The sequence below is a fragment of the Parasteatoda tepidariorum genome, chromosome 7 (genome assembly GCF_982258835.1).
Source record: "Parasteatoda tepidariorum strain Cologne lab strain chromosome 7, Ptep-v5.0, whole genome shotgun sequence".
Lineage (NCBI taxonomy): Eukaryota > Metazoa > Arthropoda > Arachnida > Araneae > Theridiidae > Parasteatoda > Parasteatoda tepidariorum.
The window spans coordinates 18578276-18593300 of record NC_141761.1 but is presented as its reverse complement, the minus strand read 5'-3'; the positions used below and the strand labels follow the sequence as shown (position 1 = coordinate 18593300).

The 15025-nt window shown below is 28.6% G+C and overlaps 1 protein-coding gene across 1 annotated transcript; it reads left to right on the top strand.

Moving 5' to 3' along the window:
* The first annotated feature begins 1823 nt into the window (after positions 1-1823).
* On the top strand, positions 1824-14501 carry Cyp18a1 (Cytochrome P450 18a1). The gene is made up of 6 exons (XM_016064711.4): positions 1824-2235; positions 3139-3260; positions 5580-5994; positions 7526-7790; positions 9105-9277; positions 10523-14501. Exons 1-6 carry the CDS (start codon positions 1839-1841, stop codon positions 10702-10704), a joined length of 1554 nt encoding a protein of 517 aa, XP_015920197.2. The 5' UTR covers positions 1824-1838; the 3' UTR covers positions 10705-14501.
* Positions 14502-15025: the final 524 nt, after the last annotated feature.

Below are 15025 nucleotides of genomic sequence, written 5' to 3'. Positions count from 1 at the left end.
ATGAAATTCATTCAGCCTTTAAAATTCTCAATACATTAACATGAATAAAAATTTCAAGAACAGTTCATAATTTATACAGGTCATTTATAATTCAAAGGTTTTCATCAATTTGTTGGAAATCGATTTAGATTTTGGTACATATTCTGAAGTTTGGTAAGCAGCGATATACAATGTGGAATTAATTTTTCACAAATATATATATATATATATATATATATATATATATATATATATATATATATATATATATATATATATATATATATATATATATATATATATATATATATATATATATATATATATATATATATATATATATATATATATATATATATATATATATATATATATATATATATATATATATATATATATATATATATATATATATATATATATATATATATATATATATATATTATTAATGTAAGCACAGATAGTATAAGGCTTTTCCTAGATTAATACTACTTAAACATATCTTAGTATTGAAGGAATTAATTTAAAATTAGAAAATTGCTTATTGTTGCACAATTTTTCAAACTATTTAAGGGTAAGATATTTTATGTATTTTCAACAATTTTATGAATTTATACACATTAAATTATTAAATCATTAAACTATAAAATCTTGCATTGATAACATTGACTTGATTGAAATTCATTTTAAGTGCTATAAATAACATTCAGAGATAATTTTATCTTTATTATGATATTTGAAATCTGAGTGAAATAATTTAGTGACAAAATCTATAATCAGTCCATAAGTAGTCGAGAAATTTCAATTTATTTATGAAGAGGGGGTACAAAATAAGATTTATACTTCTGAAAGTCATTTTTATATCATTCCTAAAATTTCACAGGAATATGTTTTTAAAAAAATAATAAATAACGTCTAACAACATACATTCCTGATTAAAATTGTATGGTGAGGGTAATTCGAAAGTTTATTATAGTATATTAAATTCTATCCAATTAATTATAAAATGTTACAGGAATTTTGAAAAAACAAAATAATGTCTGACAACATACATTCCTGATTAAAATTGTATGGTGAGGGAAATTCGAAACTTTAATTATAGTATATTAAATTCTATCCAATTAATTATAAAATGCTACAGGAATATGTTTAAAAAAACAAAATAATGTCTAACAATATACATTCCAGATTAAAATTGTAGGGTGTGGGAAATTCGAAAGTTTATTATAGTATATTAAATTCTATCCAATTAATTATAAAATGTTACAGGAATTTTAAAAAAACAAAATGATGTCTGACAACATACATTCCTGATTAAAATTGTATGGTGAGGGAAATTCGAAACTTTAATTATAGTATATTAAATTCTATCCAATTAATTATAAAATGCTACAGGAATATGTTTAAAAAAACAAAATAATGTCTGACAATATACATTCCAGATTAAAATTGTAGGGTGTGGGAAATTCGAAAGTTTATTACATTATATTAAATTCTATCCAATTAATTATAATAATTAATTAACAATAAATTTAAAAAAAATTGCAAACGATATCTTTGTTTTTTGAAATAATTCAAGACAGGAAAAAATTAAACGCAAAAAACTAAAATGAAAATGTGAAATAAAAAATATAATAAACTTGAATAAAAAGTAAAAATAAAAAATGATAATAATGAAAAAACCGTAGTTGAAAACTAGCTTTCCGCTTTTATGAGGTCAACCAAACTTTAGTGGAGAGAGCCCAGAAGAGGGTAGGGTGGGAGGCGGCGCCTCGACCCCTGTTTTGTCCAATAGTAGGGCAGCCGGCCAACCCCGCCATATTCCCTGCCTCCTTTATAAAATCGATATTCTTGATGTGATGAGGAATACTCACACTATAGCAATGCTCCCCATCCTATCATTCCTATCTCTTTTCCTCGACCCCTGTATATTTCTGTCAACAGGGGTATTCTTTTTGGTTCGGCGATTGGTATTACGCTACTTAAAAACCCATCGCCTTAGTTATGAACCTCCGAAAGGACCCTCGGGTAAAATGCATCATAGAATGATATACGGGTACCTCAATGAAATTGGAAAATATGGACATATGCAATTTGCAGAATTGGCGAAACAATACGGACCCATTTACGAAATTCGCTTGGGACAAAAAAGAGTGGTTGTGTTAAATGAGTATAACCTCATCAGGCAAGCATTTCGGTTAGAAGCTTTCTCAGGTCGACCGGACACTGCATTAACGGAATTGCTAAAAGGACGGGGTGAGTTCTCTCTCTATCTGTATTTAAGATTGTGATATTCTAATTTTTTAAATTAAAACTGTCAACTATATTTAAAAAATGCAATGTTGGAACGCTTACGGCGATCATTATCAGCCATGGTAAATTACGAACGGTGTAAAATTGCGAGTATAATTTAAAAGAACAATCATTTTTTTTTAATACGACAAAATCGAGAGAGTGGATAAATTTCATTTCGATAACAAAAATATAGATCAATGAAAAAAGGGAATAAAAAAAGATGTAAATCAGTAGAGTTAGAAAAATATTGCAATATTTCGCGAAACATTGCTATTTAAATTCCGATATTGCCTAGCATTACTGCATATAAAATAGTTTGCATTTTTTTTTTACATGGTATAACACAAATGATGTGAGTTATCACGAGTTTACCTAGATATTATCGCACATGATTGCGGAATTATTGCAAATTTAGCAAAGTTAAATTCTCAATTTAAAGGCTATTTCGTATTAAAAATTCTTTTAAAAAAATAATGATATTTGTTCATTCATTGTTTCATTTTCATGAACTAGTACTTTGAAAAAATAAACCAAATCTAAGCTCTCTGAGAAAGATATAAAAATAAAAATTAAGACTTGTGATCTATGAGTTAATGAGTTTACTTATAATAATATAATTTTATTAAAACGCAAACTTTCCCAGTAGTCAGCGTAAATGCAATATTTTTATACATTTTAATTCGAAATTATGAATTTTACTTCAATTTCAATATGTATTACCCCAACAATATCGTTTTTACCTTCTTTTATTTTTAAGTGTAATTTTTTAAACTGTAATATTAAAAAAATCCCTGACTTATATGCAGAAAAGTAAGTTAGAATTGGATTTAAGTTTCATTTTGACATGTGGTTATTTTTATGTAGGTATTATCAATTCAACTGGACCATTATGGGAGGAACAGAGAAATTTTTTGCACAGTATGTTGAGGAATTTCGGTGCCAAAAATTCAGGCAAAAACAGAATTCCAATGGAGAGAAATATACAGGTATGTGGTTTTTTTTTAAATTTTGTATTAACTTTACAATATTCAGAAATAACTTTAGATATAAGTACGAAACATCGTGTTATGAAATATAAAAAATTATCTTTTTTTAAAATTGAAATTTCGTAAAAGAATTTTGTTGATTTTCATTGTTAAATTTTTCATTAAAATATAAGAGTCTACTGATAAAATTTATAATTATTCTCTGAAAAAATTTGCATTAAAACGAATACTTTCTGCAAATCCAAATTAATCTTATTGCAAAAGATATTCTTAAAAAATCAAGTATTAATTAACATGAAGCAATTATTCGTGCGTGATTAAAAGGATTGCTTACATTTAGAAATTTATAAAAAGAAAACTGAGTTCAATTTCCTACCCTATTCAAAAAAATTTCTTGTCTGCAGTCTGAGAAATTTAAATCGAAAAAAAAAATTTCATTATGTATTGCAATTATTATTTTAAAAAATAAATTAAGCTACTTATTTGGAGTGATTATTTAACTTCACAGATTATTATTTTTTTTTTAGAATTATACGAGAGGAACACTTTCTAAACACAACTTCTTTTCAGTAAATTTAATTAAAGTTAAGTAAAAAAATGTTCTAAATCAATAAGACCATTTAAAAAAAAAATTTTTTTTTCCAAGTCTCTGAAAAACACGTCACACTATTAAAAATCCACGAGGCATTTAAATTAAATTAATCTTAAAAGCATTTAAATAACGTCCTTAAGCAAATTAAATGTATATGAAAAACGCGACTCTAAAAAACATTCTTTTCTCTTAATTTGATATTGGTGTTCAGAATATGTAATTCTCTTAATCACTATAATCTCGTGAAGTGGAGACGTGAGTTAATTCCTTTGGGGCCTAGAGTCTAGGGCGTGTATAGGGAGGAAATCTCTTCCGCATCTCTGTGTACCTATTCACCATAATACGCGTGCTTCAGGATTTTTTTTTTCTTCTTTTTTTTTACTCATCGTATGAAGAGGTGGAGGAGAGAAGCAGCATGAATATAAAAAAGGTACACTCTTCAGAGAGCTGGAATGACGTAAGGAAGGAAGGAAGGAGGAAGCGGGTCTTCAGGGAAATAGGGGAAAGTGTTACAGTGAGGTGTCCCACTGTTGAAGGCGGAAGGAACTAGATCAAGGACGAATAAGAGTTCAACGACCTCTGACAGTCGATGATTTGGGTACGATCCTATCGTGAATAATTCTCGATGATTTCACTTCCCCCAATTCACATTTTTTTTATTTAGTTTAAAAGGCAAAATGCATAGTTTTTCTGTTTATGATTCGTACGTACAAGAATCGAACAAAAAGGTGTTTTGTTCTTATTTGCACTAACTCTATGTGTAAGATATAAGAGGCATAAGAATATGTTCTATTCTTGCGTCTTTATAAAAATGCTTGGTTTATTAATTATTATAATGACATAATTCTAAAAATAATTAATTTTAGGATTTATGCCATTATTTAATACCTGGATTGCACGAAACTTTTTCACCTGAAGGCTACAGTTAATTGCAGCATCTTAGGGGGTGCAGTTTATTTACTACCTTACAGCACGCAACTTAAGTTTTTCTCGTTTCTCCTTCTGATGTAATAATTCAGCTCCACAAGAATCTCACTTTTTAAATAGTATAGCTTTCGATTGTTTTTCAAACATCGGATTGGTGAGAGCAACAAGATTCATTTGAATTAATGATTAAAAGCTTTTTTCAAAAATAGATCTGCAAGGCAAGGAGCAGATAAATTACTCTACAAAATTATACCTACTTAATTACGACATATTTACTCCGTGCTTGCATTAAAATCAATTTTAAATGTTATTATAATAACACGATTTTTTAGACATCGTGGATGAAACTCAATCAAAAAATAATTTTACCTTATGATACGATCATATTGATATTACGAAATAAGTCTGGTTCACTTTAACCTCGGTTGATCAAAGTCTTAGCGCATTGATCGATGGAGAAAAAAAATTATACCTACTTAATTAAAACATGCTCGATGCTCGGATTAAAATCAATTTTAAATGTTATTATAATAACACGATTTTTACATCGTGGATGAAACTAAATCAAAAAATGATTTTACCTTACCATACGATCGTATTGATATTACGAAATAAGTCCGGTTCACTTTAACATCAGTTGATCAAAGTCTTAGCGTATTTATCGATGAAAGAAAAAAATAACATTAAAAAAAAGTAAACAAGTAAAGCCATCTAATGAATACTTATTAGCGATTAATTCATTAATGCTAGCAGTATTTATAAAAAATATAATTGTTTTCTTTTCTTCTTACATTCTATAGAATCAAGTGGATGAATTTTTGTCTGAAATGTATGAAACAAGAGGTGCTCCTATTCGCATCCGGCCCAAACTTACAAGAGGCGTGAGTAATGTGGTTGGATTGATGCTTATGAACAAAACATTCGAAACCGCCACAGAAGATTTCCAACGTATGGTGTTACTGATCGAAGAAGGATTCACTCTTCTGACAACAGCCATTCCTGTCAACTATATTTCCTTTTTACGGTACATACCCTTCTGGAATCACGGTTACATTAAAATGAAGCAGAATAAAGCTGAAACGGAGGCATATTTCGCAAAGATTGTAGAGGAACATAAAAGGACATTCGATCCCAATAACATCAGAGATTTCATCGATGCCTTCCTTCTTGAAAAACAAAAGGCTGAGAATGAACAGAAAGAGAATTTTTTCACAGGTAATTATTTTCTTCTTACATAATTGAGTCACAAGCAAAACTGATTGTTAGTCTATTAGTCTTACTGCAGATAGCGTTAAATAAATTATCAATGCATTTATTTTGTTTCTAACTGGTAGACCTTAAAAAGCCTTTGAAATCAGCCGTTTTGTTCTTGCCATGCGCAATCAAACATTGAAATATCACAATTATTGCTGCTCTTATTTCCAAAATTGACTCAGGATATAAAAAGTTCAGACAAACGGTAGCTGGTTGCTTTGTAAACTGCTGCAAGGCTTTCGCATTGCTGACATAAAATATCCCCAGTGAAAAGCAGATAAAGGATTTAACATTTCTTGCTGGTCACTTCAATAGAAGTTTGTGGTTTAAACGATGATCCGCACGTAACTTAACTGTAGTTTAATATAATATCATTGTTGAAATCTTTTACAAAGGCGAGTTAACCCAGTTTTCTCATTCAAAATTACAAGGATACATACGAAAGGAAACTTTATTGCCTGTAATTCAGAGTAGGAATGTTTTACCTTTAATGGGGATAATGAAGTAAAATAGATGTTGCTTGCATTATCATTATTTTTTAATTTTGAATATCAACATGCTTTATTTATTGTTTGACCATTGTTGCAATTTAATACTGAAATTTGCATTTAACTTTTCTGCAAAATTATTTTGTTATGCGCTTTAAATTTGTTACTGCTCGTTGCTACTTTCATTTAAGAGAACTGCCAATTTCGTGTACGAGAAATTCTTTATTTACGATAAATAATTAAGTTTAAAAAGGATAAACACATGCATTTTTTCAGTTAAACTCAAAATACACCCTTATTTTACACAATTTATAAATTTATTAAACAGCAGCTTTTGAAAATTATTAGAATAGCGTAAAATGAAAATAAAACTTTACTAAGCTTTTTTAAAAATACATTATTTTTAGAATCGATAAAAAATTTCATTATTTATTCTTTAAATTAGTTTTTTTTTAAACTAAATGAAAGATATCAAAAATTGTTTGGGTTTTAAATTGTTTTACAGAATTAGTTTGAAAGTTGCGCAAATCTGAAATTAACAACTATGCATTCGTCTAAACCAATTACCTATGTCAGTTTATTTTAAGCTAAATATTGTTAGAAACTTCAAATCTCTCTTAAAGATTAAATTTTGAGAGGTACTAAAAATAATTAGCTTAATAAAACTAATTTGAGAGCTGAGTCGATGAAGTTTCTGACATTTTTATGAATTTAAACGAATTAGCTTTAGAGTTTATGCTTCAGCATTAGGGGAAAAAATTATCTCACATGTTTTCATTTCCTGTCCACAAGCTTCCAATGGGAAAAACCTAGAAATTCATTGAAACATTTCGCGTAATAGCGTTAAAACTCTGTTTGAATTTGCTTCTAAAACAGAGGCTGTATGTTCCCAAATGTATTTCTTCCACTTCGAAAACACTCAATGATTTCGTAATTTAAAGAGTTGCATAAGAATATTTTCCTTTCAAAAATGCCACATCTTTAATTGTGTGCTGCATTTTCAGAGAAACAGCTTCTTCAAGTGTTGGGAGACATTTACAGCGCAGGTTTGGAGACGGTTACTTCCACTTTGGAATGGACGATTGTCTTTCTTTTAAGGCATCCCGAAGTTCAAGAGCGTGTACATGAAGAGATTGATGATATTATAGGACAGGACAGAAAACCAGATTTGAGTGATATGTCTCACTTGCCTTATACTGAAGCCATGCTTTTGGAAGTGCAGAGGATAGCTACTGTTATTCCTCTCGGAAATCCACATGCCTGTATACAGTAAGTAGTTTTTAATATTTAATTAGGATTTAAGTCAGGCACTGAATGTTTAGAAAATGTCATGATTCAGAGATATATGAAATACATTGGGACTGCATTGAAAGTAAAATACGTATCTTACCTTTAACAAAGAATCACATGGAGTATACCAAGTATTTTAAAAATGACATTCATTTGCAGAAAAGTATGAATTCTTAGGACAGTTTATACCATTGAAAGCTTCTTCTGAGAAGAAATGAATTTCATGGTGGACAAGAGCCATTTTTCCCAGTGTGTGGCCCATCCTCACGGTTTTATAACTCTCTGGAAAAAACAATTTTTCCACCTTATTGATTTGTCAAAACTTAGTGATCCTCAAATTTCAGCAGATTTGCCATAAAATCGCCATTTTTGCAAAAAATTGTGATTGGATATAAACCATTCTTTTTCCTTGACTTTTGAATAGTGTCGGTAGAAATTACTTATATTTTAAGCTTAGGAAGAATATATTTAAGATAGGAACTATGTTAAGGGTAATCTGAAACCAGTATAAGAAACTATAGGTACTAAACTATAGGTTTAGTAGAAAAAATCTGTGTCAGTTGAAATACGATGAAATCATTTGAAAATATAAAACCAAAATGAGTAGATTTATAGGATGATGAATTGATTATTTTTTACCTCTTTAGTATTTGAGTACAGAAGACAGTATACGGATATGATGAACTTATTAAAAAATGGGCAAATTCGGTGTAGCACTTCATTGTATCATGTACTTACTTCATATGGATGGAAAACTGTTTTAAAAGTAAGCGATTTCAAATGGGGACTTTAAAGTGTAGCAAAGATTATTATTATTACTTTAATCTCTCCTTGGCTCCTGCTGCTTTGCAATAAGTTCTATTTAAATGCATGCACGGGAATTAGATTTCCCTCAAAATAATAAAAAGAGGATTTAGTCATTTTGGGATCTAAGTAATATATGTATTGCGTTTTTGATGAAGCACACCAGAAATGTTTTTAAAAAATCTTAGAATATTCTTATTATAATCAGGAAGACTTAGTCTAATGTTTTTTTTTTAACACTAATCATACCATAACGGGTCAAAAGACCCCTTTTTGTATGTTGTACTGTATTGTATTGAAAAGTGTTGGTATGTTTAGTGTTAATTAAGAAAAAATTACGTTAATTCTAATTTTGAAATACTATGAGAAATCCATATCATAATAACACTGTTTATGCTGTTTTCTAACAGTCATGCAAAATTCAATACTTTCTAATCCAATATGAAATAAATTAAAAAAACCTAATTTTTGATTTTTATTTTCTTGCAGAAATGCTAAACTAGGAGGTTATCTCATAGAAAAAGGTACACATGTTATGTCTAATCTGTGGGCTGTACATATGGATCCAAACCTTTGGGACAAGCCTGACGAATTCAACCCAGAGCGTTTCCTAGTGAATGATCGTGTAGTGAAACCACCTTATTTTATGCCATTTTCTGTCGGTAAGATATCTTGACATTATTATTTTTTTATGTGCTTGATTATATATTGGAAAAAGGTATAGGTCGCAAACTTTTTAAAACGTAGGAGTTCGTTTTATTATTTAAAATAACTCTTTCATCCTTGGTAAAAAAATCGGAGCTTGTTTTCAAATTAGAACGCGAGACTTGTAGTTCCGCTTTTTTCTTCTCATTGAACTTCAAGTCATGCTGAAACTTTCAACACTTACCAATTTTAAAATAATGTGCCTCCTTGAATTTGGAATATGTATATTTTAAATATTTTACTTAAATTTGAAGGAAGTTTGAAATTCGTAGCTTCAATTTATATATATAATTAAATATATATATAATAATTAATATTAATAATGAAAAAGAAATCAATATTAAAATTGAAAATATTATTATTTTTTTTTTAAAGAAATGCCCGTTGTGGGAAATGGTGAACTTAAAATAAAGTTAAGATATTTTTAAGGAAGTAAATAAAAAATCTTTCAAATTAAAGTATAATATTTTCAGTTATATCATAAATATTACTTCTCCAAATTCGCTTTTTTTCTTCTTTTAATTGTGCCGTAAAGGTTTATGAAAAATTTTCATTTACTTTTTTACTAGCACAACAATTACAAAAAAAAAAAAAGAAGGAAAAAGAATAATACAAAATGTTTCAAATTTAATTTTAAATAATTATAGTCAATATGAAGATATATTTTTAAACTGAATAATTTAAAATGAATTTTAAACTTCAAAGCTCAAAAAATTAAATTTCTAAACTTAATTCCAAATGAATAATTCAAAAGAATCCTTATTAGTAAAGTTTGGAAAATATCAAGTAATATCTTCATGGCATGCAAAAAGTTTAATATAATTTCTTATATTTATTTTTGTAAAAATTAAATTTAAAATAAAAATACTGAAATAATTAGCTTATACAAATAACATTTTATCCGCATCATATTTGAACCGTATCTCTAGATTTAGCAAAGGCAATAAATCAATAACAATATTTATGTATAACTGAGAAAATAAGAGGAAAACATTATTTTCATTATTGATACCGAAGTTACCTACCGATTCGAATCTGTGCATTTCAATTCATTGTGATTCGTTCAGTTATAATACAAAAATTTTTTGTTTGTGGTGCTGCCATCTGTGAATTTGATTTCATACTAATTAAAATATAATAAAATCTGTAACATTATTTTTTAAATTTAATAATAATATAAAATATATTTGTTTCTTTCTCAGGTCGAAGGATGTGTGTGGGGGACACTTTAGCCAGAATGGAAATCTTTCTTTTTATGGTTTCTTTGCTTCAAAAATTCAAATTGTGTGTCCCAGAAGGGCATGACCCTCCTTCCCGAGATGGCAACTGTGGGATTTCATTCACAGCAAATCCATTCACTGTGTGTGTTATTCCCAGAAACTGATCATAAATGGTGAAATCCAATTCAATATATGCCAATTGTTTCATTGTAAATCATCGGTGAGTCAAGTATCAAGTCATTGTCATCGGCTACCTTTATTAGCTGTGAAAAGAGTAGTTTCGACAGCATAGTTAATTTGATGTGAAAATATTAACTGCCATCCAGAAGTGAATATGATCAAGTCATATTTGCTTCAAACATCTTAGCGATTTTAAGCAAATTTTAGTCAATAATTTATTTATTTTTGAATACTAAGTTTGTTTTTACTTAAGTGGAAGCACTTGTTCTAACTTAAGTAAATACTTATTTAATATATTATAACGAAGTAATATTTTAAATTTTCACTGATATCTTCCTTTTAACATTAGAGTTAGTATTCACATATTATAGCACTTTTAACAGGTGTGAATATATTTAATAATTCTTTAAAAAGATATTTATTTTGAGTGCAATCTTTAGATTCCAAGACCAATTTATTACTTTGATTGTTCGAAGCGTCCTAATTTCTTTCCTTTTTCGCCATTTATATATTAATAACTTTCTCAGAACCTTTAATCTTTTTCACCCAAAAGTCAGTAAATGACTTTCAAAAATTGATTAAATGTATAACAAAATTAACTAGTTCCTTTGGAGATTTTTGATGATTATTATTTAACCTTATACTTTTTGCCGAAAAAGATAAAAGGAGCAATAATTTTTAAAAAAAAAGTACGTGGTTTTATTTAGATTTTACAATGCTAATTCGTGACGCCTTATTATCAGAATGGATTATGTCTCGTAATTTTTTTGCTGTCCATAATTTTAAAATCAGTGAAAAATAAAGTTTTTCGATTTCGTAAGTTAATACAAATACAGGGTTATTCATAATTCCCCCGGGGTCTCGAAGCGTTATGGTAAAAGAACGAAGACGAATATGGTAAAAAAAAAAAGAAAAAACATATGAAATTATTCCGAAAGTATTCAAGTTTTAATTTAAGCAGTTGCCGGTAGATGGCAGTAACATGTACCACTGAAGCCAGTTGTAGTAAAGAAAAATTGCGTTTACAGGTGGAGGGAATTATAAATAACCCTGTATTGGAATGAGTATTTTTTGAATACATGAATTAGTTATAAAAAATTGTGCCATTAGTTGAGACGTTGTGTAAAATAGTGGTGTAAGTCGGTTCCTATGTAATAATTCATAATTTTTTTTTTTAATGAGTGCCACTAATATGTGTTCAAATAAAAATCGCACAGTCAATACATTCTTAAATATAGTCAATACAGAGTTGACATGAGAAAAATATTTGAGTTATCCAGATGCAAAGCAACTTTTTTTTTTTTAATGATGCTACTTTTTTTAAACCTTATGATTAAATTTTGACTATTTTCTTTTTACATTTTAGGTGTAATTGAATATTTTAATGTAATTATCTTCCAAAAAAAAAAAAAAAAAAAAAACGAAACGTTACATCATATACAATAGTTTCAATTTGAACATATTTGCTGATATTGTTTTCACAGCCGCGCGACATCTTCTGTGAGTTTATATTGCTTAAGCTTGTTATGCAAATATTATGATAATTGTAAAAACTTTTACTGTAAATGTACTAGAGAAGTTGTACAGATTAATACCAATGGAAAGCCTTCTTTGCTTCCACTATGACGTCAGAACCGGTTCTCAGTCATTTTTTTTTCTTCATCTGAATGCGTATTTTATAAACATTTGCATAGTGTGACAAATTGGCAAAGGTGTTATTGTGGCAAGTAAGATAACCATATTCGAATACTGGAGATGATTAAATATTTATACTCTTTTTATTTCGAATTGCATTTTCCAATCAATTTTATTAATCAAAACGTTGCATTTAGCTCAATGCTTCTGACAAAATTCGAATCCTCGAACAAATTAAAATAATAAATTCTTGAATTTGACAGAATGGGGGTTCGTTCGCCTCCGAAATCGTCTGGAGCATTTCGCGAGAGAATGTTTCAAAAACAAATAAAATTTTGTGAAATTTCTGCATCCTTTCTCCCATTTATATCATATTTTTCTTATTTGTCCAAAAATCAGCGAGCAAGTTTTGCAACTAGGTCCCTCATTTACTTTTTTCAACAACTCGAAATAAACAAAACTTCCTATACATGACTATAATTTGAATGTAGATTTTTTCGTTCCTTGACTAACGCCACTTTTTTACTCAATGGCTTAATCACGAAAAATCAATTGACTCCATTCCAATTGAATTCCAACTGTACAATTATTCATGTGCACGCACAAATACATCAGATAAAAACCATAATGTATATTTTGTAAATATTGACATTCTGCCAGAGCTTATGTACATTTTTATCATTTTCATTCAGAGAATTTTTTTCCATTAATATTTCTTTATGTTTCTAAATATATATATTTATCAATGGAACAATGAAATTCAGTTTGAATTTTATGCAAATGTGCTTGAGAAGTTAAATTCAAGCAATGCTGTCTTCCATATTTCAAACAATAAGGAAGGGGCTGAAAGTTTAACATGCCGACAGATCAGATATATTAAATATGAAAGGCTTGGGGCAGTAAAATTATAAAAACCTCATTTTTAAACTCTTAGTTCAGAAAAGCATTTTTGGCAACGAAAACAAACACGATTTTTATGTTGACAGTAAGATGTTTCTGTAATTGTGCTGTTGTCTAGTGGAAATTCTGGAAGCTTAAGTGCCTGTTTAGAAGAACAGTTTGGTGTAATACCATTGTTTAAAAAAGTGTGGCTTATCACTTTCGCCCCAGAGCCTTAATTTGTCCAGAAAAACTCACGGTACCTTCCTTGTTTGTATATTTATGTTTTGCTTTCACAAAAAGAGGTAAATATAATTATGTTTAAGCAAGTTAAAATTGAAGTAATACATTGATTGAGCTATTGAAACAATTGATATTTTGTGCCAATATTATTAGCCGCAACAATGTTTAAAAATAACAGTACAAATTTTAGTCACTGTTTGAAGTCAGCTATTTAAATCAAAAGTGTTTAGTACAAAATTGTGAGCATGAATAAGAATTCCTTTCTTAACATGAAAAAAAGCTTTAAAATTGACATGGTGTCCTAATAAATTAAGTAAATAATAAATAAACAAATAAAATGGAGATGAAAATGGAGATTCTGCTGCGTTCTGCTTAAGTGACAAGTTCATTTATTCTTTCCAATATTTAAAATTAATGACAAATTTCGTCAATAGATGGCGAGACTATTCGAGAAAAATAACGCAATTATTTCAAAAAGTACCAGCATTCACGTTAAACAACGTGGTGAAGTCTGACGACAAAATTAACTGACACCCATGCAAATATTTCAGTTGGAATTTACTGATATGCAATAGAAAACTTAGTTTCATAGGTTTTCTGTTCACCAAAAGTTTAGACAAAATTTGTGACAGTACACAAAGAAATTGATTAACTCCGAAATTTAGATAATTATATCATAATTTCTTAGGCAGAACGTTCGAAATCGTACAAATCCAACTCCTCCTATTTTCTTTTCTTAAAAGTGATTTTTGGAACCTTCGATCATTTTTGGGACACCCTGTAAGCACTATTTATTCAATGTTTTAATCTTATTCATGGTCACAATGTTTTCAATATTGATTAAACCTGCAATGTGTTCATTCCCCGACGCATCATGAAAATGATGTATTTATGTTCCTTACCAGCTTCTTGTGATAGCGCTGCTTTTTTTTGTAAATAATTTTTTATGAAAGTGTGTGTGTCCATAAATGTAGACAAACTTATATTTGAATAAAGAAAAAAAAAGCTTCGATTTATATGGAAATCTTGTTTAATTCATTTATTTCAAACACGCTTTGTAAATAATGATAACGAGTGCAGCAAAAATGATAAATTTAAGCAACTTTCATATAAAAGAAATGAACCCGAATATTTTATTTTTTAGTCATTTGTGCTATAAGTTTTTACCAATAAAAAAGGGGGCAATGCGGCCTCTGAAAGTTCATATTTATTAAAAATGGAGCTCTACATAATAGAAGAACGAGTTTTCAGAGTTAAGCACTGTTGGTCTCTGGTCATGTAATATCCTATTTTGATGATAAAAATTTATTTTCCTCATACTATTCCTTTTTTGGTTTTTTTTTTCCTTTTTAATCTAAGATTTTTGTCTACAAGCCTACAACTACCCATGCCTTGAAAGATGAACTTGAGCACTCTATAAAAGAAATCCAATCACAATTATGCCAAAGGATTATTGACAATTCGATAACAGAATGCGTTTGCTCAAGCGAAATTGTTAGAGCAATTTATTAAATATGTTATTCTATATATAGACCTATATATTCTATA